At 52.6% G+C, this 23,273-nt stretch overlaps 1 protein-coding gene across 1 annotated transcript; it reads right to left on the bottom strand.

Moving 5' to 3' along the window:
• Positions 1-1,756: 1,756 nt before the first annotated feature.
• On the bottom strand, positions 1,757-20,981 carry Tyro3 (TYRO3 protein tyrosine kinase). The gene is made up of 19 exons (XM_052183289.1): positions 20,675-20,981; positions 18,805-18,988; positions 18,359-18,459; positions 17,234-17,404; positions 15,785-15,871; positions 14,924-15,039; positions 12,432-12,609; positions 11,480-11,625; positions 10,836-10,980; positions 10,387-10,516; positions 10,205-10,305; positions 9,851-9,946; positions 9,487-9,567; positions 8,152-8,244; positions 7,665-7,786; positions 7,149-7,258; positions 6,846-7,005; positions 6,504-6,640; positions 1,757-3,220 (listed from the first exon to the last, which is right to left on the bottom strand). Exons 1-19 carry the CDS (start codon positions 20,766-20,768, stop codon positions 2,830-2,832), a joined length of 2,643 nt encoding a protein of 880 aa, XP_052039249.1. The 5' UTR covers positions 20,769-20,981; the 3' UTR covers positions 1,757-2,829.
• Positions 20,982-23,273: the final 2,292 nt, after the last annotated feature.

Here is a 23,273-nt window from a genome sequence, read left to right as displayed (position 1 = left end):
ACAGAGAAACCCTGTCTCAAAAAAAAAAAACCAAATTAAAAAAAAAAAAAAGCAGGGAAGAGCTGGGTGTGGTGGCACAAGATTTTAATCCCAGCATTAGGAAGACAGAGGCAGGTCAGTGTTTGAGGCTAGCCTGGTGCGCATAGTGAGTTCCAGATCAGCTAGAGCAACACAGTTAAACAAAAACAAAGAAACTAAGAAAAACTGTAGTAACACACGTTTTGTTTTGTTTTGAGTCAGGGTTCCTCTGGGTAGCTCTGGCTGTCCTAGAACTCACAAGGCTGGCCTTAAACATAACAGATGAAAGAAAGAAAAGAAAGAAAAAAAAGAAAGAAAGAAAGAAAGAGAGAGAGAGAGAAGGAAGGAAGGAAGGAAGGAAGGAAGGAAGGAAGGAAGGAAGGAAGGAAGGAAGGAAAGGGAGAAAGAAGAAAGGAAGGAAAGGGAGAAAGAAGGAAGGAAGGAAGGAAAGGGAGAAAGAGAAAGAAAGAGAAGAGAAGAGAGAGAGAGAGAGAGAGAGAAAGAAAGAAAGAAAGAAAGAAAGAAAGAAAGAAAGAAAGAAAGAAAGAAAGAAAGAAAGAAAAGCTACCCATTTAAAGGTGCCCCAGGAATGCTGGGAAGAGGTGGTCACTCAGCTACCCCCCCCCCAGTTCCTATCTGGATCCTGGGGAGTCCTCTGCCTCTTTCCTGTCCTAGAGTGTGGAGGTTAAATTCTTACCTCTGGGAACACTGTATTGGAAGAGCCCAGCCACAGTTATCTAGCACATGCCAGGTTCCTCGAAAAGAATTACTTGAGAAGCAGGGACTTACACACACACACACACACACACACACACACACACACACACCACTTTAACAGTTAAAGCTAATCACAGTAAGAAATATTTGAAAAGCTACTTGCTTTTAATTTAATTCAAGTCTCATTAGCTATGTGGGAACCTGACCTGTAGAACCAGCAACAGGTTTTTCAGGACACTTGCTCCGGGAAGGGGCCTACCTCATTCCTTTGCCCTCAGCCAGCAGGGCTGTGGCTTGGCCTCTCCCAGTTTCCGTTCCAGCAGAGGCACGATCTACATGCCTCCCATTGCAGGAAGCCAGGAGCTCACACTGAAACTAGGTTGCAGGTGGAAATACTGGGAAGCAGCTTTGCTTCTGGTATTTCTAATCTTGAGAGGCTCATCTTTCTGGTTCCCAGGCTCCGCAGGGATGAGGAGATGAGGACCCAGGGACACGGCTGGCAGCGGGCATAGGGAGCCTCTGTTCCAACTTAAATGTCAAAATGTTTGCATTTCCCAGGGTCCAGTGGGTGGTGGGTTACAGACATGCTACACTTTTGTGTAGTTGTCTACAAAAATTCTGTATTATCTTTAACATGGCAAGAGTTACTGGGGTCTAATCTGCTTATGAGAAGAACATGGTGTTTAACTCAGAAAATGTACAATACAGGAAGAAAAAGGTTTCCTTAATCATATCACATAAAGATATCTGTCTACCCTTCGGCTAGTCCCTTCTAGACTTTATGCAAAGATGCTTCATTGTTTTGTGATTCAAAAGGGGAAAAAGTAAACATTTAAAAGACAAAGATTTGGTTTTGGGCATGGTAGTACATGCCTTTAATCCCAGCACTCAGAACAGGCAGGTCCATCTCTGTGAGTTCCAGACCAGCTAGGGATACCTAGCTAAGACACTGTCTCAAAACAACAAAAAACGCCAAACAACCAATATTAGTAACTTTAAAAACCAAACAAAGCTTTGATTCTTTATGTTTCAATTTTATTTGTTTTGAAACAGCAACTTAATAGCTTGGAAATGTTCCTAACAGCGAGAGCCTGCCCAAGAGCCTCCTCATGCATTCCAGGAGGAGATGGTGCCTTGATCCCAGCCCTGGTTCCAGGAACTTTTCTTACCCACACCAGCCATCAGGAGTATTTCTCTCTGGAGACTTGGGGCAAACGGGGATATCCATTTAGAGAGTAAGGTAGACCTAAGAGTCACATGTGGAAGGACTGGGCTCAGACAAAACTGCCTCTGTTACTTTTGGGATATTTGGGGCTTGGTAGCATGCTCAGACATACTGTAGAAGCTTGGAGAGGTCCTGAAATGCCTGACTCCTGAGCCAGCCCCTTAGCACCCCTCTACCCGCCAGACTCAGACCCTGCCTTTAGAAGTCGGATCTCTGTAGCCTTTTGTCCTCCTGCATGCCTCAGAGCCACCCAGCCAGTTCCAGGCCTTAGCAGGGTAGGGAATCAGGAAGGTGATGAGGATTCGGACCTGAGAATATCCCACCATTTCCTGCCACAGGCCTTAGGGACCCAAGTGTGCCAATCCCTTCCTAATCGTCACCTAAAAGGGAACAATACTTGGACATCTCTTTATGACTTAGAGGGGCAAACCTGGCATTTAAGCCCAAGTGTGGTGGGCAGTGCTGAGCTCCAGGCTGCAGGCGGCTCCAAGCATGCACTAAAGTAGGAGCAGCTCAGCCAGGAGGGTAGGGGCCCACGAGGCTGTTGCTACCCTCCCTTACTGCCATCCACACCCATGGTACCCATGGAAACATAGCCACCCTCCCCTCCTGCCAGCTGCCTGCGTTCAGGCAACCAGCTCTGGCTCACCTCCTCTAAGCCAAGGCCTGAACTGATGCCAGGCTGGCCAGAGTGGCTGCAGGAAGAACTGGGATTGGGCAGTTTGGTCAGTCCAGGCGCCAGCACAGCGTGGGAGGGCTACCACAGGAGCCTCCAGACCTTGCTGCCTGGGCTGTGATCAGACTGGGCCTAGTGAGCCAGCACAGCGGCCGGCAGAGCCAGGGGGCCCCAGTGGGCCTCTGCCTGTGGGTTAACAGCTACTGTGAGGCAGTAGCCCTTGCTGCAGCAACAACAGCCTCTGGTTCTCGTTGAGGGGGCTTTCTGGCTGCTGCTCAGGCTGCCCTGGTGTCTCAGCCAACCCTCCAGGGCTGAAGATGTACCGACAGTCACTGGGGATGCCACCTACTGCCCCTGCGCCACTGCTATCCCCTGCCTCGCTGCTGGACTGCTCTCCACAGGGCAGCTCTGGGCTGCCACTCTCAGTAGACTGCTCAGCTCTCTCAATGTTGATGTACAAGGGGTCCTGGCTGGTGGACAGCACAGATAGGTGGCCCAGAATGTTCTCCAGTTCCATCCGTAGGCACGTGAAGCTCGGGCGCTGCTTTGGGTCGGCACTCCAGCACTGGTACATGAGATCATACCTGAGGTAGGAGAAGGGACATAGCAGCCACAAAGCAGAGGGCCTCTTAATCACATGACATCAAGACGGGAAAACGAGCTCACGCTGTAGACCAGGCTGGCCTCAGAGATCCACCTGCCTCTGCCTCCCTAGTGCTGAGATTGAAGGGATGTGCCATTACCAGGCTGGGAAAGCGATTCTTTAACACTGCTGTAGAAGTTTAACTACGCATCAGGTTAAATGCATTTAGTGTGTGTGTGTGTGTGTGTGTGTGTGTGTGTAAATGCATACATGCTCATGACCTCATGCGTGGACCGCAGCACACTTGCTGGAAGTCAGAGGAAGTTTCAGGCACTGGTTCTTCCCTTCCACCATGTAGGTCCTTGGGATCAAACTTCGGCCTTCTGGCGTGGCAGGAAGCACCTTTACCTGCTCAGCCATCCTGCCAGCCCTACATTTAACAGTTCCTACTTGAAAATACAGAAATTGAAGCATGGAGAGATGGCTTAGCAGTTCTAAGTAGTGCTTTTGCGAGGTACCCAAGTTCGATACCTGCCTCTGCCTCCTGAGTACTGAGATTACAGGTCTATGCCACCACCCAGCTTAAAAATAAATCTTTAAAAAATATTAGTGCTACTGCAACTTGATAAGCCAAGGTGGGTTGCTACCTATAGGATGCCTCTCCTTCTCTGAGGAGAAAGGGAGAGGGAGGGGAGGCGAGAGGAGGGACTGGGAGGACCAGATGTGATTGGGATGTGAAGTAAATAAATTAATAATAGTAATAGAAAAGAATATGCAAAAAACCCTTAATGAAGTAGCAAGTAACAAAGCAGGCTTTCATGGGGTGCATACCTGTAACCTCTCAGGAGGTAGAGGCAAGAGGCCTGGCACTAGTGTGAGGCAGGCTTAAGATAGAGTTTGAGTATGAGGTCAGCTAAAGCAACATGGCAAAGCCATTTCAAGAAATAAAAGACAGGGCTGGAATGCAGTCAGTTGGTAGGATGTTTGCCCAGTGTGAACAGAGGCCCAGGTACCTCTAGTACCTGATAACTGCTACACTGCTGGGATTCTGGCACTTGGGAGGTGGAGGCAGGAGGATTAAGTCTAGGGTACCTCTCAGCTATATAGCTGGTTTCAGTCGGTCTAAAATAAGTGAGACCATCTCAAACAAATTCCTCAAAGTCACAGAACTACGACTTGAAGCCACAGGAGCTAGTGCCCAGCTTTCTTCTGAGCTGTCTCAGGAGGGGACTAAAACAAAAGAACTTTTGTCTTACATAAAAAGACTGGAGTCAGGATTGTTTTTTTCTTGTTTTTTGACCTAGGACCTAGTGTGTATTAAGCAAGTACTCTATCGCTGAGTGACAATATCCCAGACCCCAGACTCAGGGTTATCTTTTGAGGGGCAGACAAATATATTCCCTCTTTTGTCCCAAGTACACATGAGGCAGCAACCACTCATGTATGCTTACATTTTCAGAAAAGTTTCCAGTCCTCTTTCTCTGCCAAGAATACCCCACCTGCACTTCTTTCTCTATCCTTACAAATTCTTAGAGCTCTCTCTCTCTCTCTCTCTCTCACACACACACATACACACACACACACACACACACACACACACACACACTCCCCTTCTGGGGAAGATATGAGACAAAGTGCAATCAACAATACCTGTCTTTTGTCCATGGCAAAAGCCCCAAGTACTGTCTCACAAATAAGCCTTCCTAATGGGGGTTCCAATGGCAGAAGAATCATGCCAGACTCCAGGCAGGCTGTGGGAATGGTCCAGAACCAGGCTACATGGCCAGACTGAGATAGAATTCTCAAGGCCGTGTTACAAGCCAACTGGCACCCTTCCACCAGGCTGCCTGGTGGGAGGCCAGTGCCCGCCCACCCTTCATTGACAACAGCAGCTCCTGTCTGGGAGAAGGCTGAGCCAGGCTCTGTCCCTACTGCTCCTCAGAGGCAGCTTCTGCAGCTCTAGAAGAGGGCTGAGGTCCAGTGCAGCCACAAGGAGATCCGAGCTTTCAGCATAACAGTGCCCTGAGCTCTGCTAACAGAACAGTGGGCAGGGCTGGCAGCGCACACAGACTGTCTGAAGTGAGTGAGGGGCTGGGTGCGCTCTGTGGTGGAGCACTTGCTCCTCAAATACAGTTCCTAAGTTTGATTCCTAGCACCACAATAAATAAGCAAACAAATAAATAATCAATTTTTTTGGTTTGGTGCCCGGGCTCCAGGTTCCTCCAACCCCTGCCCCGAGAAGGCCGCTGCCACTCAAGGTCGGCTTCCACCTGCTGCTCATGGCTGGAACACGCCGGAGACCTAAGCCCGCACATCCCAAAAGGAGCATGGATTGATTCCCCTGGACCATTCTACTCTGTCTTGACTGGAGCCAGGCAGTAATACTAGAACAGACTAAACACAGTTGATTTCAGGGTTCGGAGCATAAATACTAAGGCCACAAGGATCTAGGTTTGAGTACTAACTTATTCACATAATAGCTGTGTGACGCAGACCATGTTATTTAACCTCTTTAATCCTATTTCCTCATGCACAAAATGGAGAAAATACGCCTTTTCCTTATAGGGTGAGAGGAAGACTGCCTGGGAGAACACCTGAAGGGCCCAGCCAGGGTCAGTGACAATTATGTCACCCTGTCAAAAGGGTTTGTTTACACTATGCTGGCCTGCTCCACAGTACTTTGGGCTGGTAGCTCTGAGGTTGGTTTCCTTCTTCCCAGGATCTCAGGACCCTTCTTTAAGGGAAAGCTGAGACCAAGGGGGAAGCCCAGCTCCCTCCCCAGCGTGTCCTGGCTGAGAAAAGAAAGTCACAGGCTGCTTGTTCTTCCAAGGCCCACAGGGTGCTAGAGCCAGGCTTGTAGACGAGCTAGCTTCCCAAAGGTGACAAGGAAACCTGGGCTCCTGCTCAACTGTCCCCTGCCTTTCACAGCTCCTGTTTTTCCCCAAAGACTGGAAACAACGGACAGGAAAGAGCAGATGTGGGGTAAGAGCCAGGCCTGATGGTTCACAGCTGTCACTCCACAGTGCCAACCTGAGCTGCCCAGGGACAGCGTCTCAACAACATTTTCCCATCCAGAAAACAAAAGGGGGTGGAGAGAGAATGGGGCGGGGAGGAGAAAACACGGAGCTTCAGGGAAAATATGTGATATGGGGTAGAGATCAATCCGCACATCCAACTACGAGGCCCAAAAGGAGGACAAACAGACGTCAGGAGGAGGTTCTGAGCTGCTCCAGGGGCAGCCACGAGCCAAACTCCTTCCATAACCCAGCACCCAGGATACTCACACTTCCTCCATGCACTCCGGAGGCTGCTTCAGGCGGTTCCCGCCGATGAGGTAGTTGTAAATCTCAGCATTTTCAATGCCAGCATATGGCGTCTGCCCACGAGTCATGATCTCCCACATGGTCACCCCGAAGGCCCACTGGTATAGAATCAGAGTTGGGGAGAAATGTTACCAGGTTTTCTGAGCCAAGCAAAGCCGAATCCCAGGATTCAAGGGTCTCATAACTAGACAGCTAAAGCTCAAAGAGCAGAACTCTGGTGGTCCTTTTTGGGTCCTGCACACCCACCCACATACTAATCCACCCTAGTCACATTACCAATCCCCACTGGGCCACCCTGCTCACCACATCACTGTGTACAGTATACAAGTTGTCAGCCAGGCTCTCCAGGGCCAGCCACTTCACGGGCAGTTTGGAGGCACAGCCCTGACGATAATAGTCCCCGCTATAGATCTTCCGGGAGAGTCCAAAGTCAGCCACACACACTGTCATGTCCTCGGCCAGCCTGGGAGAGGTGTTGGAAGACAGACTCAGTCTTCCTCATGCTCAGAGCCTTATTAAAGCTAGGCTATCCCCATGCATAGGAGGTTCTAGCCAAGCCAGGAGGCACTAGCTGCCTCCCACCCACCAGGCCACCAGAATTCCTACATGCAATTCCGAGCTGCTAGGTCTCGGTGGATGAAGTTTCGGGAGCTCAGGTACTCCATGCCACAGGCAATGTCCACCATGAACCGGACCAGGGTCTGGAGGGGCAGGTTCTGGTAGGCAGACAGGGCAAGATCAGGTTGAACCTCCCCACTCTGTGTGGAGTAAACAAAATTCTCTAGCCAGAAAGCCTAAAGACTATCGTAAGAATCACCAAAAAGGAGATGGGGGACCATGGACCATCTACAGAAGCTGTGGCAAGCCTGACAAAGGGCTGCAGAATCAAATTTCTTCCCAAAAGGTCTTTGCCTGACCTAAAATCCCCAGCAGGGTTTCAAGAGGGAAAAGGGAAGCAGTTTAGATGGCTTTTCTCCCCACCGGCTTCCCGCGCCCTGCCCCTGCCCGGCTCCCCACGCCCTGCCCCTGCCCGGCAAGCCTCCTCTCCCCAGGTTCTCTCCCTTTTCCAGGCACCTGTCTCCCACCCAGTTCCTCCGGGCCACCCCCACCTGAGACACTCACAAAAGGATTCTCCCCAATTCGGGAGGCGAGCAGAAAGGCATGCAAGTCTCCGTGCTTCATGAAGGGCAAGATGACCATGGGGATAGGGAGGCGACCTTTAGCCCTGCTCCGGAGGCTCACCCCTGGGAGACAGGGGAGAGTCAAGAACTGGGCACAGGAAGGCCTAAGGACAGCCAGGCGTCTGCCACAGGCCCTCCCTACCTGCTGGCTTCGTCTCTAGCCTGGCACTGTCACTCCTGCAGGGGACAATCACGAAGGGCTGTGCTCTGCCTGCTGGCCCCTGCTCTCGGCACCTCTTGTCTGGTTCCCCTCCACCCACATGAGCAGTTCCAAGCTCAGCTCCTTCCAGCCAGATTTCAGATAGGACCTCGCTAACTACCTGCTTGCTCACTGGGTAGCCAAACTTTTCTCCTCCAGGCTGCCCTCTCACGTTGGTGGAGCATATTTTTAGCCCCATTCTATATCTGCCTCCTCCAAATGGGCTCACCAACAAGCTTGGCCACGTGAGGATGGTCAAACTCCTTCATGCAGGCTGCTTCTCTGAGGAACTCTTCTATGTCGCTTGAGGCAATGATGTCAGCTGGGAGAAAGGAAGGGAGACAAGACTTGCCATTCCCTGGTCTCCTCCCTGGTCCCCTCCCGGGACTCCTAAGACTCAGAGAAGCCCTGGGCGTCACAGGGGGCCAGGGGCTGCTGCGGCCTAACATTTCTATACCTGCTAACATTTCCCAAGTCACTTTTTTTTTTGGTTTGTTTTCGAGACAGGGTTTCTCTGTGTAGCCCTGACTGTCCTGGAACTCACTCTGTAGACCAGGCTGGCCTCGAACTCAGAAATCCGCCTGCCTCTGCCTCCCAGAGTGCTGGGATTACAGGCGTGCGCCACCACCGCCCGGCCCCAATTCACTTTTTTTATTTTAAAGATTTATTTATTTTATGTATAAGAGTACACTGTAGCTGTACAGATGGTTGTAAGCCATCATGTGGTTGCTGGGAATTGAACTCGGGACCTCTATTCACTCTGGCCCAAAGATTTATTTATTTTATGTATATGAGTACACTGTAGCTGTACAGATGGTTGTAAGCCATCATGTGGTTGCTAGGAATTGAACTCGGGACCTCTACTCACTCTGGCCCAAAGATTTATTTATTTTTATATATAAGTACACTGTCGCTGTCTTCAGACACACCAGAAGAGGGTGTCAGATCTCATTACGGATGGTTGTGAGCCACCATGTGGTTGCTGTGATTTGAACTCAGGACCTTCGGAAGAGCAGTCAGTGTTCTTAACTGCTGAGCTCTCTCCAGCCCCCCAATTCACTTTTTTATCCTTTGATTGTTTGATCCAGGGCTCACTCTGCTGTTTAGCCTGGTCTCAGACTTGCGATCATTCTGCCTTACTCCTCACAAGTACTGGAATCACCACTCCAGGCTTGAGTTTTTAAACTTTTCTTTTAGGTCTCACTACATTGGCCAGGATGGTCTCAAACTTGTACCAATCCCTACCTCAACCTCCCTGTGCAGAGACTTCCCTTTAGGAAGTTGGCCTTTCCCTTAGGTTTTGGCAGCTCAGGAGCTCCACCAATCACAGCTGTAATCACCTGAGTGAACGCAGTTCCCGCAGTCCCCGCTGACAGGGAGCAAGGCTGGGGCACGAAGCTTTGCGTGGGCTCATGCTTTTGAATTATTCACGTGGCGCAGTCAGCATCCCTGCTAGTGCTGAGTAGCTTCTTGGGAAATCTCAGGCAGAGTGGCGCCTGCACCAGATCAGTCACTCTCTTTACCCTCTCCCAGACCTGGCATCGAAGCCTATTGTCTAACTCACCCTTCAGCATCTTCACAGCCACTTTCACAAAGGATCCATCTTCCTGCTTCAGCTGGGCCTCCCTCACCGATCCAAACTCCCCTAAGCAAGAAATCAGTGGACAGGGCGAGATACCTCAGGCTCCCTCCCCCTTCTTCTCTCAGGCAACTCTTCATAGGGTCATAAAATCATCAATTAAGGCTCTTAGAGGAGTCACTGTTGGGAATGTCTCCTTGCCTCTACCCATGATTCCTTGTAAAACCCCTAAATCAGGCACCATAGGTCTATCTTGTTTATAGGCGCTGACCCACATTCACACCCTGGAGGCAACTGAACAATCCATGCGGAGAGGAAAAACTCATGCTAGTCCCCACAACCCCCACACCTTTGCCCAACATCCGGCCGAGGGTGAACTGCTGCTCTGGAATGAGGACATCCTCCAGCTTTTCCTTCAATTCATCGCTGATGCCCAGGCTCTCCACTGCAGGGAGGAGGTGAGAGGGAAGCGGAGCTGTAGTTGAATCCACACTCCAGCCTACCATCTCCGCCCAGCTTTCTGCCCTCAACAGAGCCTGGATCTCCACATTGTGGTGATAAGCCCCACCAAGCAATTTAGGGTGTCCCTCTTCATTACTCTGGGACTTATCAGGGCACAGGCACCTTAGCTGGATAAATGTTGGTAAAAGGTAGGGACACAAGATAGCCTGTCTCCTCCCTTCTATGATGCTCCAGCACTCACATGTGGCCTCAATGCGTTCAGGCCTTTCTCGATTGAAAGATCGGGCTGCCCGGAAGTGTACAGCTGGCTCCCCTCGGGCCATGACACTGTCAAAGGCTTGCCTAAAGAGAAACCAGGACTTCCGGTAAATGACCAGGCCCTCTGTTACACCTACTTCACTGGCCTCCGTCCCACTTCCTTACCCGAACCGTGTCTCCTTGCGCCTCTTCCGAAGCAGGATGAGGGCCAAGGCAGCAGCTGTGATCAGGGCGGTGAGCACACCCAGGACCACAGGCACCCAGGATGTGCGGCTGTGGGGAGGCCCCTGCCTCCCTGTGAGAGGAAAGGCAATGTCATGTGCCAAGCTGACACCAAAATGTCCTTTTAGAACTTTCCCAGGATGGCCACCTCACCTAGCCTTGCCAAAAGATTTCCTAAGCTACGCAGAGTGTCAAATCAAAAAGACCTCAAAGATCCAAGAGTTTGTACCTGAGCAGTGACAGGTTCTCAGTGCTGTCACCTGCAGTGTAACCAAATTCTCAACTGCTTGACTCTTTAATAGTGTCTGTGTGTGTGTGTGTGTGTCATTAGCCTCCTCCTATCAGTCAGTGTAGTCCCTGAAAGCCTTGCACCCAATGCCTGCGTGCCTTACCTGCATGGTCATGAGACGACACCACCAGTGGTTGACTCCAGGGCCCATCACCAATTGCATTGGAGGCACACACACGCAAAATCAGGTCCTTCTGGGGATCCCAGTCGGTCAGATTGGCCCTCGTCCCATCCACCATCAGCTCATCCTATAGCCAGGAAAAGCCCCACCCTCACATTGAGCCTGAGCAAGCCTCTAGCTGGGCTGGGAGGGCAGAAGAAAGTTCAGCTAAGGAATCAGGGAACCTGAGGGCCACAGAGAGTGTTAGGGGCTGTAGAACACAGCTCCCTGGGAGTCACCACATTCCTGCCCTGGACTGAAGGGGAGAGGCCTCTCTGAAACATAAACAAACCTCAATACAAGAGGATGACAGGAAGTAGAGCTGGGACTGGACAAAGCCTTATCTGTCCCCAGCTGCCCCCCTCCCTTGCAGGGACAGGGTTGGCTTTCTGATTTGCATACAAAGTGGCCACAGGGCTATCCCAGAGAGACAAACCAAAAGACAGGGAGCTAGCTTGACTTGCCAGGAGGTGGGTGGTATTCCCTGGGGCTGTCTGTGGGAGCCCCAGACCCTCCAGAGACACCCTAAAGTTCTTCTGAGTCTCAGAAGTACAGGGTGGGGAAGCAGAAGGAACTGTCTCCCTTACCTGGGTTCCATTTTCTTGGACCCAGGACAGCTTATAAGGTCCTAGAGGGCCTTCCCCAGGGTCTTCAGGAATCACTTCCTCCCATTCCAGGATAAGGCCTGAGTCGGTACGAATGGCGTGGAGATTCTGAGGAGCTCTGGCTGGTGCTGTACCCAAAGAAAACAAGCTCTGAGGAGTCCCTGCCTTCCCTACCATCATTATCCCACACAAACCAAGAGCTGAACAGCTCAGAAAGCAGAGGATAAGGAAAGGGCTTGCCTCCCAGCTGCAACTGCTAGCATGCCCTGTGCTGGGCAGGACAGAAGCGGCCCAGCCCCCACATCTCTACAGCGTGACTCTTCACCACCCTGGTACTGCTTTGCCCTTCCCCCACCCAGCCTCATTTAACAAGCAGAGAACATGCCGACTCCTGGGCAGTGTTCTCGGACTTGCTGTGTCCTTACCTTGCTGCACTTTCCCACAAAATATTTATACAGCTCCTTTGTATTCTGCAGGCCTTACTCATGCCTCAGTCACCCAGGCCTTTCCAACCCAGAGCCCAGGAGCCTTATGAATGAACAAATCATACACTTACTTAAAATATGAATTTTCTCTTTTAACTAAATTCTGTGGCTCTCCAGCCTGAGCTTTATGGATAATCTTGGTCACAATGTCAGGTTGGCCATCCCAGCAGGATCTTTTCTTTTTCGGGGGGTACTGGGGATTGAACCTCTAGCTAAGGGGTCAACCAATGAACTGTATTCTAGTCCTCTCTAAGGGATTTTGCTTGGGCACCCTGGATATTCATATACTACCCTGTCTTCTTCCAGTTTGCTGCTCTATCTGTTCCTCCTATAAGAACTAGATCCAGAGTGGGATGCAGTAGCATGCAGTCGGTGTTCAGTAAGTGCTCACTGAACGAATGCTGCCTTCCCTCTCCAGGCCTGCCCATCTTGCTGAGTTAGTTCCTTACCTAGGCCCTTCGTCTGAAAGGGCACCCAGTCGCCATAGGGAGAAGGGCCCAAGGCGTTGGCACAGCGCACCCTGAGGCTGTAGTTGGTGGCAGGGGCCAAGTTCCGAAGCAGGCAGGTAAAGGGTGGCACAGGGACCACAACAGCAAGGGCCTCCCATTCTCCTGGGACGTGTGCCACCTTCAGAAAACAAAACAAACAAACAAACAAACAGAAAAGCACAATGATGAGATTAAACCGATGAGATTAGATAAGGAGTCAGGTTTCTGAGAGGAGATAGAAGACAGGATAGGCATGGCATGGGGGCTTGAACAAATGTTTCCTCTAAGTCTGTCAGCAAACACCTGCCCCAATTTGTCTCCACTCCAAGACCATAGCAGGTTCACCCTCTGCATTTTGCAGATACTATTCCTTTCTTGGAATGACCCACTGTTCCTACAGAAGTCCTTCTTACTCTGAGACTGAATGCAAGCTCACGTGGTAGACTGGTCATGGGCAAGGCACTGAGTTCAGTACCCAGCACGGAGCAGGGAGTCAAGACAGGATCTCACTGTGTAGCCCTGGCTGTTCTGGAACTCACTCTGTAGACCACGCTGGCCTCACACTCAGAGATCTGCCTCCCTCTGCCTCCTGAGTGCTGGGATTAAAAGCATGCCCCACTATGCCAGGCTAGTGTCACTTTCTCTATGTCTCAGCAACTCCAGAAAGCTCTGCTTGTCTATTTGCACTTAGTGCTTGACTGTTCCAGGGTATCTGCCGTCTCTGTTTACTCTTTGCCCCAAAGATCAGAGCTTCTCTGAGTGAGAAGAATGGGGGACAGAGAGCACGGTGAGCCAGCTTCTCACCTTACATCCAGGGGCCCAGAGCAAGTACACAAAGGAAGGCCTTTGTGCGTGCCAGGGGAGGCAAGTTTAGTAGCAGAATACCCACTCAATGTTAGTTCAAAAAAGCCCTGAGTTCAATCCTTGACATCCCCAACTCTCAACACGCACAACTCCTTATACTCCATGGTTCAATACTTAAACATTAAAAATCATCCAGTACATTTATTTATTTACTTATTTATTCAGAAGTACTGGGGATCACGTACAGGCTTTACGTAAGCCAGACACGTGCCATTCCATTGCACTATATCCTTAGCCTAGTTTCTTCTCATTGTCACAGTCTCTCTCCTCCCTCCCCCTTCCTCTAAGGTGGTCTCAGGAGCTCAGGCCAGCCTTGAATCCATTCTATAGCCAAGAATACCCTAGAACTGCCTGAGTGCTGGGATAGGAAGTGACACAACGCCAGATTGTAGGTGGTGCTGGGGATGGAGTCCAGGGCTTCCTACCTGCTAAGCAAGCTCTTGACTAACTTAGCTACATTTCCAAGACACTCCCCCTCCAGAACCGGGGAGAGCTGGGCCTTAGGAAGAAGCCTTCAGCACACAGACCAGACGCAGGTGGACAGTACATGGATGTGAGCACTGCGGGCTGTTCCCCGCCCACTACCCCCAGTGGCAGTCATCAGACACAGAGGGTACACACATCACAGCAAGGTCTACCTCTGGAAGGATAAGCCAGAGAAGAGGCCCATTCAGGCCTCGGACTCAGACCCAGAGCAGCCAGCCAGGGCAAGACATTCTGAGTGTAGAGTTTTCTGTGGCAGTAAGGATGAACCAGGGAAGCTGGTCCCTTAGCCCTGAAGACTCTGCCCTTGTGACAAAGGGCTGTGGCCAGGATAAAGGCAGGAGAGGGCCCATCCTGTCTAGGGGACAAGATTAGAAGAGTTTCAAAAGTTCTTACTAAAGGACTGGAATACACAGGCACAGGCTGCTTGCTTAGCAGCACAGAGCCCTGGGTCTACTCCCAGCACAGAAAAACAAACAAATTCCACCAGGCCTCAGCACCCTTTCTCGTCCTCTTGTTCTCTTTAGGGACAATGGCAGGATGTGAGAGGGAGGAATATCAGCTATGTTAAAAGAAAAACTCCTTGATCTTCGTGCTGGTACAGAGTTTGCCTAGTATATGACAGGCTTGGGTTTGATTCTTAACATTGAAAGGGGAAAATTGATAGAAGGAAAAAAAATACTCTTCCAGACACCCAAGCCTACTCTGAGCCGCTTGCTTTCTTTCTTTCTTTCTTTCTTTCTTTCTTTCTTTCTTCCTTTCTTTCTTTTTTTTTTTTGGGGGGGGGGGGGTTTCGAGACAGGGTTTCTCTGTGTTGCCCTGGCTGTCCTGGATCGAACTCAGAAATTCACCTGCCTCTGCCTCCCAAGTGTTGGGATTAAAGGTGTGTGCCACTACTGCCCGGCTATGATCCGCTTTCGGCTATGATCCGCTTTCTAGCATAAAGAAGGCACAGGCCTGAAGCCTGTCTGCAGCGTCCGCTACTGAAGTAACGGACAGAGCACCCAGTCTCCAGGCAGGCCTAGTGAGTGTGACAACACTATTACAAGTGCAGCCAAAGGAGCAGAGCCAGTGGACAATGGGCCGCTGTGCTGGGCTCAGCCTACCTGGACCGTACAGGAATGCAGCAGAGCTAAGCCGTCAGCCCCTGGCACCCAGGCCACGCTAGCGTTGTAGCTGGAGACCGTTGTTACTGTGATGTTGAAAGGAGCTGCAGGCGGTGCTGTGGATGGGGACTTAGTGTCAGTGCAGAGTGAAAATATGAGGGGAGGGAGGAAGGCATGGGAGTCGAGGCTTGATTTCGTTCTAAGGGCTGGAGCACCTCCTAAAGATTGCTAATCAGCCCATCCAAGGCATAGGGGTGCATAAACCAGACACCGGTAGTGCACTGTAGTTCACCTAGGCTGTGAGAAGAGGCTGGCTACCCAAATAAAGGACCCTGACCAAAGAATAAGAGGGAGAGGGGTGTTCTGGGACTACAAAAGGAGAAACAGGCAAGTGCCCGACTTCCACAGATACGTGCCTTTGCATACAGGCTTCCCCCTCCCCTCCTCCCTCCCCCTCTCCCTCTTTCCCTCCTCCTCCTCTGCACCAACACTTTGGGTACCCTCTGTCATCGACTAGACTCGGCCCCACCCCCATTCCTTCTATAGAAGACAGAAACAAGGTTGAATAAAAGCCTTGACCATCTCCTGCTGGCTCGCTCCCTCCCTCCCTCCCTCCCAGGGACTCTGCTTCGTGATGGGAAATCTGCTGTGACGTCAGGATTCTATTCCTGTCTCAGCTGTGGCAGGGTCTCAGGTGCTCCCACTAGGAATGGGAGCTATGCCAACTACTCCTCACCTGGAGGCCCCTGCAGAGCTGCGGCATGCTGGAGAGCCAGCCAGTTCTACTGCTTGACAGCTGGCGGAGACAGCCCCGTCCCCTCTCAACACCCCATCCCTCCCGCCCCGCCTGTGTCCCCCTACCTTGGAGGCGAACAATGGCAGGTCGGGAAGTGGCCAGGCCTTTTATATTGTGAGCTTCACAAGAAAACTCTGTGCGCTGGGTGACTCCTGGGGCCAGAAAACCTCAGTCAGTCCCCCAAGCGGCAACTCCCACTGAGTCTGAGTTTAGGAAAGGGGGGACTTCAACTCAGGCTCTTTCCAGAGCATCTGAGAAGTCCCTCTAGCCAAAGGAAGGGGCTGGACAGCGGGGTATGGTGGAATGGAGCGAGGACTCTGCAGTCTAAAAGGCTTAGGTGGTGCTGTTTCCCCATCTGATGAATGGGAGAATTTTAAAGTAACAGATTTAAAGTGCACTGTGCACAGTGAGAGCTTGGAGAAATGTTCTAACGGTGCCTCCCACCTTAATCCCATCTCCCACAAGCAGCACAGGGCACCTCCCTTTTCTGGCAACTCCCTGATGGTGCACACCAGAGCCCTTTTGTTCTCCACCCTGTCACTGTCGAATCTGGAGACTCGGCTTTGTAAGACTCAGCTCCCCGTGTCTGTGTCTTGTCAGCCCAACCATCCTCAAGTCTTTGTTTTCCTTCCATTCCCCACGGTGCCCAGCACAGTGTGGTACATGCAGGAGGAGTTCCACTGAGTGCTTATTATTTCAGGGCTGACTGACTGCCTGAGGGTCCTAACCACGCACACGTAGAGGGAAGCTGGAAGCTGCGAACCAGCCTCCTCCTCTCTGAACAGGTCCCGCCTTGGCACCAGCAGGTCCTACAGTACCTCTATCAAGATGCAAATCCCTGGGGACTTCCCTGTCATGCTCAGACTCATCTGGAAACAGCACATTTAGTTTCTCAGATCAGTGAATCTCACAAACACGTGATGGCTATGCTCAGGTTCTTGGAGAAGTCTAGGAGAATGTGGGATGCAGCTGCTTGGGGCCTAACTGTATGGGATATGAACAGATACGGTTATTCAGGAAACTTTCTAGAAAGGCCCATCAGGTGAGGCCCTGCATTTCTGTGCTGGCCTCCCTCTCCCCTTTACCCTCCCCCATTTCCCTTTCTATAGCCTGAGCCAGTCTGCTCCCAGTTTGTCAGACACTCCTCCCTAGCTCTGCGTGGGCTGGCTTCTGGCTCCTTCCCTGGGGATGGGGGAGGATGGGTGTCCCTGATCTCATATAATTCTGCTCTCATGGCCAGCTGTGCAAGGAGCAGACTGTTGTGGGTGAGGCAAGGAGGCCCCAGCACCCTCGGTAACCACACAGCAGGATCACACCAAGTCAACCCACCTGGCCGGCAGAGCACACAGACCGAGCTCGAGCTCGACAAGGGCCTGGCTCACATCCTCACATTGGGATTTGCTCTGGCCCCTCAATGGACAAACTCAGAGTTATGCAGATTCCAACGCTGTAGTGCTCCCCCAGGACTGACCCGGCTCACTCTTGGTTCAAAGCCCCCTCCTAAAGCTGCTCACCTGTCACATTTAAAACCGAGGGAGAAGGAGCAGGCCCCCCAACCTTAGTGGGTCCTCTCCACCAGAAAATGGTGACGGGTTCTGGAGGACCCACTGCCTCACAAGACAGCTGAAAGGGGGCATTGGGTGGCACCGCCAGATCTTTTGGTTCCACCGTGAAGAATGGCACACCTGAGGGAGAAAAAGTGAGGGGGAGTTAGCCTCGCCACCTCTTAGCTTCCTACTGCTCAAATCTCGCGTTCATTTCCATCTGAAGTACTCTGTACCCGGCAGTCGGCACAGGACCGGCATGAATGGGTCAGCGGCACACAAGCGTCAGGTGTGGGGAGGGGGCGGAGTGGGCTTCGGTTTCCTCATCTTCCTTTTCTGCTGCCCCCTTAGGCAAGGCAGACTCTGCTGCCGGCCCCCACAGTTCCATCCCAGACCTGCTCTGACAGCCCTTCTCAGAGTACGGGAGAGGCTGGGGTAGGGAGGTGGGGGAGGAGCACCCTGGGAGGGGCGGGGGTGGAGCTTAAGTGGAGTTCTGCAGGCAGGCCCCAGCTCCAGTTCAGGGGCCTTTGTTACTTTCTTAGTCACTTTGTTTTCCAGGGCTGCACAGTTCTGAGCTCCAGCAGCTGCGGAGCCTCCTTCCCCTCCCCCACACCCTCCCCCTTTTGGTAGGTCCACTTGGCAGAACAAGGTCCAGCTTCTGATGAATGCTTGACAGAAAGCTGAAACAGACTGGACGTCAGAAACTGTGGGTCCTAGCGGCCTCCGTGGTTCCTAAACATCCAGACTCATCCAGGGTCCTTGAGGGCTGGATGAGCCTACTGAAGTGGTTCTCAACCTCTGGGTCGAGACCCCTTTGGCAAACCCCTATCTCCAAAAATATTTGCATTGCAGTTCATGATAGCAAGATTACAGTTATGAAGTAGCAACAACAACAAAAATAATTATGGTTGGGGAGTCACCACAACATGAGGAACTGTATTAAAGGGTCACAGCATTGGGAAGGTTGAGATCCATTGGCCTAGGCCACAGAAGGCAGTAGGGCAGTCCGGCTTACACTGACTGAATTCTCTTCTGCAGAGTTGTAGGTCCTAGCTCCAAGCCAAACGGCCCCTACTGCAAGTCCTGCCTCCTCACCTTCAACAGTGAGCCACACTGACTGAGAGATCTTGGTTTCTTCCCCATCCTTCACCTGGCACCAGTACAGGCCGGCGTCAGACCGCTCCGCTGACTTTAGGCTGTGGAAACAAGATATTAGGCTTACTTCTCAGAGGCAAGAGAAGCACATCCTTTCATCCCAGCACCCTTGACGCCGAGACAAATGGACTGTGAGTTTGAGACTAGACTTGTTTACACAAAGAGGGTGAGCTAGAAGCCAACCAGTGCTAGTGAGACCCTGTCGGAAAAACAGAGGGGCAACTCCTCTGAGCAGACTTCATGGGTTTAGCCTGGCCACTTTCTAGAAGGTTCCACAGTTTGCCAAATTTTAAGACCACAGACCTCTAGACATCAGCTTCAATTCTCAAGGCTCAGGCTGGCTGTCCCCCAAGCTGTCCTCCCACTCCCTCCCACACAGCCTGCACCTGAGTAAGCCAATCCAGCTGTGCTCGCTAATTGAGATGGACATCTGGCTTGCATTCTGGACCACGGTGCCATCCTTCATCCAGTGTATGTCGGGGTCCTCCATCCCCTCCACGCTGCAGTTGAGCCTCACTGGCTGCCCCTGAGACACCGTCATCTTCACTGGGGCTCCCATGAGCTTCAGGCCTGAAGGATAGGAAAGGGGATGTGTCAGTATGATCGAAATGGCCCTTGTCTCTGGGAACATCTCCCATTCGTTCTCTTCTAGACAGCAGTGTCTATGCTAGAAGATTCATTCTCAGTGCCAAGGAAGCAAAGGCAGGATTCTGTGGCAAGGAAGGCGGCCTGAACCCAGGCTGGAAGAGAGGGTATGACAAGACTTATAGTTTTCAGGTATCACCCAGTTCCCTTAGCACCAAAGACTTCCTCCCCATACCTCCCTACTGCCCAATCACCGGAAGGCAAACCCAGCTGAAGCTGTGGAGACTTGTCACCTCCCTGAGCAGGCACTGTCCTGGGCCTGACTGCTCTACCCAACCAGTGCAACAGGCTGCCAGCTCTCTGCCGGGGGTGTCAGTCAAGCCCAGGAACTGCTGCCAGTATCCCAGACTCCACCCTGTAACATGAAGGGAGGCTGAGGAAAGGAAGGAGGGAGTGCTCCCCTGAAGTGGAGAACATATGGCTACAAAACCACGTCAGATCAAACACATGGCAGCCTTCCTGGCAGCCGCCTGCTCTATTAATACCTGAATGTGTGCTGGGGCGGGTGCTAGGAAGCCGGGAGGCAGGAGGGAGGGGTGGGGCCCTAAGCAGAAGCCCCAAGACCCCGGAGCTACCTTGGCATCCACAGCGCCCACTTATCAGAATCTTACCCTCCTCAGGCAAGGGTGGACACACATAAACACACGCCCCCACACACCCTCCTGCTATGTTTTTAAACAGATGGGCAGGTGAACAATCTGCATTAAAGAAATCCAGACCTACTGTTCTTTCTGCTCTTTACTGTGTAACCTTAGGTAAATTCCTGGGCTTTCTGAGCATCAGATACGCACCTCGAAGCGTGCAAATGCTTTCCCTCTTTACCTTCCTTTCCTTGCGAGGCTAATGTGGCAAAGAACTCAGTTTTTAAGAAATGCTAACTGGATGGGGGGCTGCCGGGGCCCCTGTCTCTACCCTACCCGTTCACCCTCGCAGGACAAGGAAGCAGAGCTTCACACCTCTTCTACACCCAGCAGTTCCAGATGTGTGCAGTGTGAACTTGTGGACAAAGGTGCTGCCCTCCTGCCTCCAGGGAAATGCCTCAGTGGCTAAGTGGCAACGTAAAGCTAATCTTCACCAGGAGCAGTAACCTTCACCCAACCCAAGCTGTTCAACATTCGGGTTTCCGGGAGCGCCAAGGACCTCAGGAACTAGATAGAGTACGGGCAGAGGTATTTTAGAATCCAGCACCTTCACAACCCTGGGTGCTCAAACCCAGACCCTGTAGTTTCAAAGTGGGACCGGGGGTGGGGTGGGGAGCGGTGGTGTGCGGAAGGCAAAATGGGTCCTCGGGACTGGGGAAAAGGGAGCAAACAACTAGGAACAGAGAGGCGGGAAAATACAGTCCTAAGCACCCCCAGTTGCCCACACCCCCCACTCCCTTCCTTTGCACCCAGCCGGCCCCGGGTGCGAGAAAGTTGGGGGCAGGGGCCGCGGCCGGAGCTCTGGCAGCCAACACCCGCTGCGTCCTAGCCTCGGCCTTCCAGCCCCGGCCACCGACCCCAACCTCTGGCCGGCCCAGGCCCGGGTCTCGCCCGCTGCCGTCCCTGGGCTGCGCCCCTCAGCCGTGCCGCTCAGCAGGCCCCCGCTTCCCGCCTCCCAGGCCACCCCTACCTGCGGCCGCGGACCCGGGGAGCAGCAGAGCAGCCAGCCCCGCCAGCAGCAGCGGCCGGAGCCCCGGCCGCCCCATGCTCCGCCTCAGCGCCATCGGCGGCGACGCCGCACCATGCCGGGCCCGGCCCGCGAGCGCCGAGAGGAGGGCGGCGGAGGAGGGGCGGGCGGCCGGCGGGAGGGGCGGGGGGCGGCGCTCGGCCGGGGCGTCCCGGACCCGCGGCCACCTAGAGCCGCGGCCGCCGCCGTCAGCGGCGAGGAGTCCCCGGGGCTGCGGCTGGGCCACCGCGCTCCTTCCACAGCCGCCGCCGCCGCCGCCGCCGCCGCCGCTGATTCATGTTCTCCTGCGAGCCGCCGCCTCCTCCCGGCCCGCCCGCCCGCCGCCGAGCTCGTGCCGCCGCCCCCCCCCCCCCCGCCGCGCGCAGCCCCGGTGGCGAGAGCCCAGCGCTAACCTCGGCCCTTACCGCCCGACCTCCCGCCCACCTCCGGACGGCGCAACCGGACCCACTCCCGGCCACTCCGCCGCTGCTGCGGAGGACCTGCCTCGCTCCCTGGACAGGCACCCGGCCACGCCCCTCCTTCCCCAAATACTTTCCAGTCTCCAGCGGGGCACCCCGATGCTCACCTCAGAACCACGCTTGTTAGCTCCTGCCACACCTCACACTGTTCTAAATCCTGATCTCGGACTCTGGCATAGCCCTCTCAGAACACAAAGCACCTACTAGGCACGACAACCCTCATGTGTCCCCAAGACGGCTGGGACAGCTCCCCCAGGATCCACTAGCATCCCTATACCTCTTTCGTTGAGCTTTTCACCCAGTGTTTTTCTTTTTCGTTCTTTGTAGCCTACAAATTCGCCAAGTATTCTCCTATCGAAAGACCATTCTCTCCAGCCCACCTTCCCAGAGTGTTTTCCAGTTTGTCGTCCATCTAGAGTTTTCCAAGATCTGTTTAGGAATTCTCAGGTGTCCATCCCCACTGCTAGCCTATGGAGACCAAAGCAAAATCACCGTGTATGGGGGGGGCTGTCATCCTTCCTACTTGCTTCCTCTTTACACACACACACACACACACACACAGGTCTGGGACCTAGTGTGAACACTGGCATTGTCTTCGTACTAGCTAGTGAAACATCTGCTATTATTAGTAGACCACCTTGCGCACAGTAGGCACTCCATAAATAAATAGGCAGATCCTTGTTAAAGGAATGAATAATAGCCTGCTCCACAACCAGTAATCACTGGAGGTGGCCTGCCCACAGACATCCTGTCAGGAAGATGCAGAGCTGATTCCAAATCGCACCTGCCAAGTCCTCTTCTGGTCCTCACCTCTTCTTGCCCCCTGGAGGCCAACCCACAAAGCCCTTTGCAGGGGTCCTGGATGGGGAGAAAGAACTAGGCAGTGAGACGTCCCATGCTCTCACTGGGTCTTTCCAGGGATTCTCTTGAGCAGCAGGTGCCTCCCTCTTCTCTTCCTCCACTTGGCCCATCAGTGCTTGTTTATTAATTATCTTAATGATAACAGCAGGGTTGGCGGCAGCCGCAGACCCAGCTGGGGGCGCCCCCAGGCGGCAGCATAAGAAGACACTTGGCAAGTCCTGTCAGCAGTTGGATAGCAGGGGCCTGACTTCCTGCTGAGCACTCTGCCAATTTTCTTGGGAACTCTTGGATGGCTCCAGGACGCTTTCCTGAAGGGGGACACAAGGAGAAGGAGAAGGAGAAGGAGAAGGAGAAGGAGAAGGAGAAGGAGAAGAAGAAAGAAGAAAGAAGAAAGAAGAAGAAAAAAGCACACAAGCCTGCTCTTTTCCAGAGCTTCGGGATTATTGAGTGTCAGACAATCTGGAACGGCCGCCAGAACTGGTCTACACTGTCACTCCTCGCTTCTCAAGAAGCCTTCCCAATCTATTCTCCAGAGGGGACGTCAAGACTCCAGGAAAGGGGACTCTTCTCTTTATTTCAACCAACCTTGCAAAGAGTACATCCCAGAGGAGGGTCAATCTAAAGGCCAAACTCAGCTTCTGCTTCCTGTTCTTCACTCCTGGGCTGATAGGGAATTCTAGCTGGAGGGTTTATACTTCATTATCAGTCAAACTGGCTCTTTAGGCAAGTCATGGATGTGCCTTTCCTCATTCTAGCTGTAAGCCTGAGACACCTTACCATCCTGCTAGAAAATGTGTCTGCTTTCCCTGAAGGGAAATCCCACCACATTTTCCCCGAAGGACATCCTCATTCTGTGTTATCTCCCTAATTCCACTCCCGTATCCCTCCTGGCTCCCCTCAGTATTCCTACTTATAGGGCCAAAGTAGCAGTCAGAAACCTGTGGGATTCTGATCTGCTTTTTTATCGGCTATACAAGAGTGGTTAGTTTCTTAGTTCTTAAACTCACTCAGCGTGTCTCTCTCTCTCTCTCTCTCTCTCTCTCTCTCTCTCTCTCTCTCTCTCTCTCTCTCTCTCTCTCTCCCTCTGAGCATAGGATAGGAATGTGCTTCTAGGGGGGTATGTAAGCAGGTGTGATTTTTGTGGAAGAGATGTGTAGGTGGGTGAGAGGGTGTGCATTGTGATGTTAGAGGGAGGGTGTGCATTTGTGCAAATTCTAAATGTG

This window comes from Apodemus sylvaticus, chromosome 5, assembly GCF_947179515.1.
Source record: "Apodemus sylvaticus chromosome 5, mApoSyl1.1, whole genome shotgun sequence".
NCBI classification, from domain to species: domain Eukaryota; kingdom Metazoa; phylum Chordata; class Mammalia; order Rodentia; family Muridae; genus Apodemus; species Apodemus sylvaticus.
The sequence above is the reverse complement of the archived record's forward strand: the minus strand, read 5'-3'. Positions and strand labels throughout refer to the sequence as shown.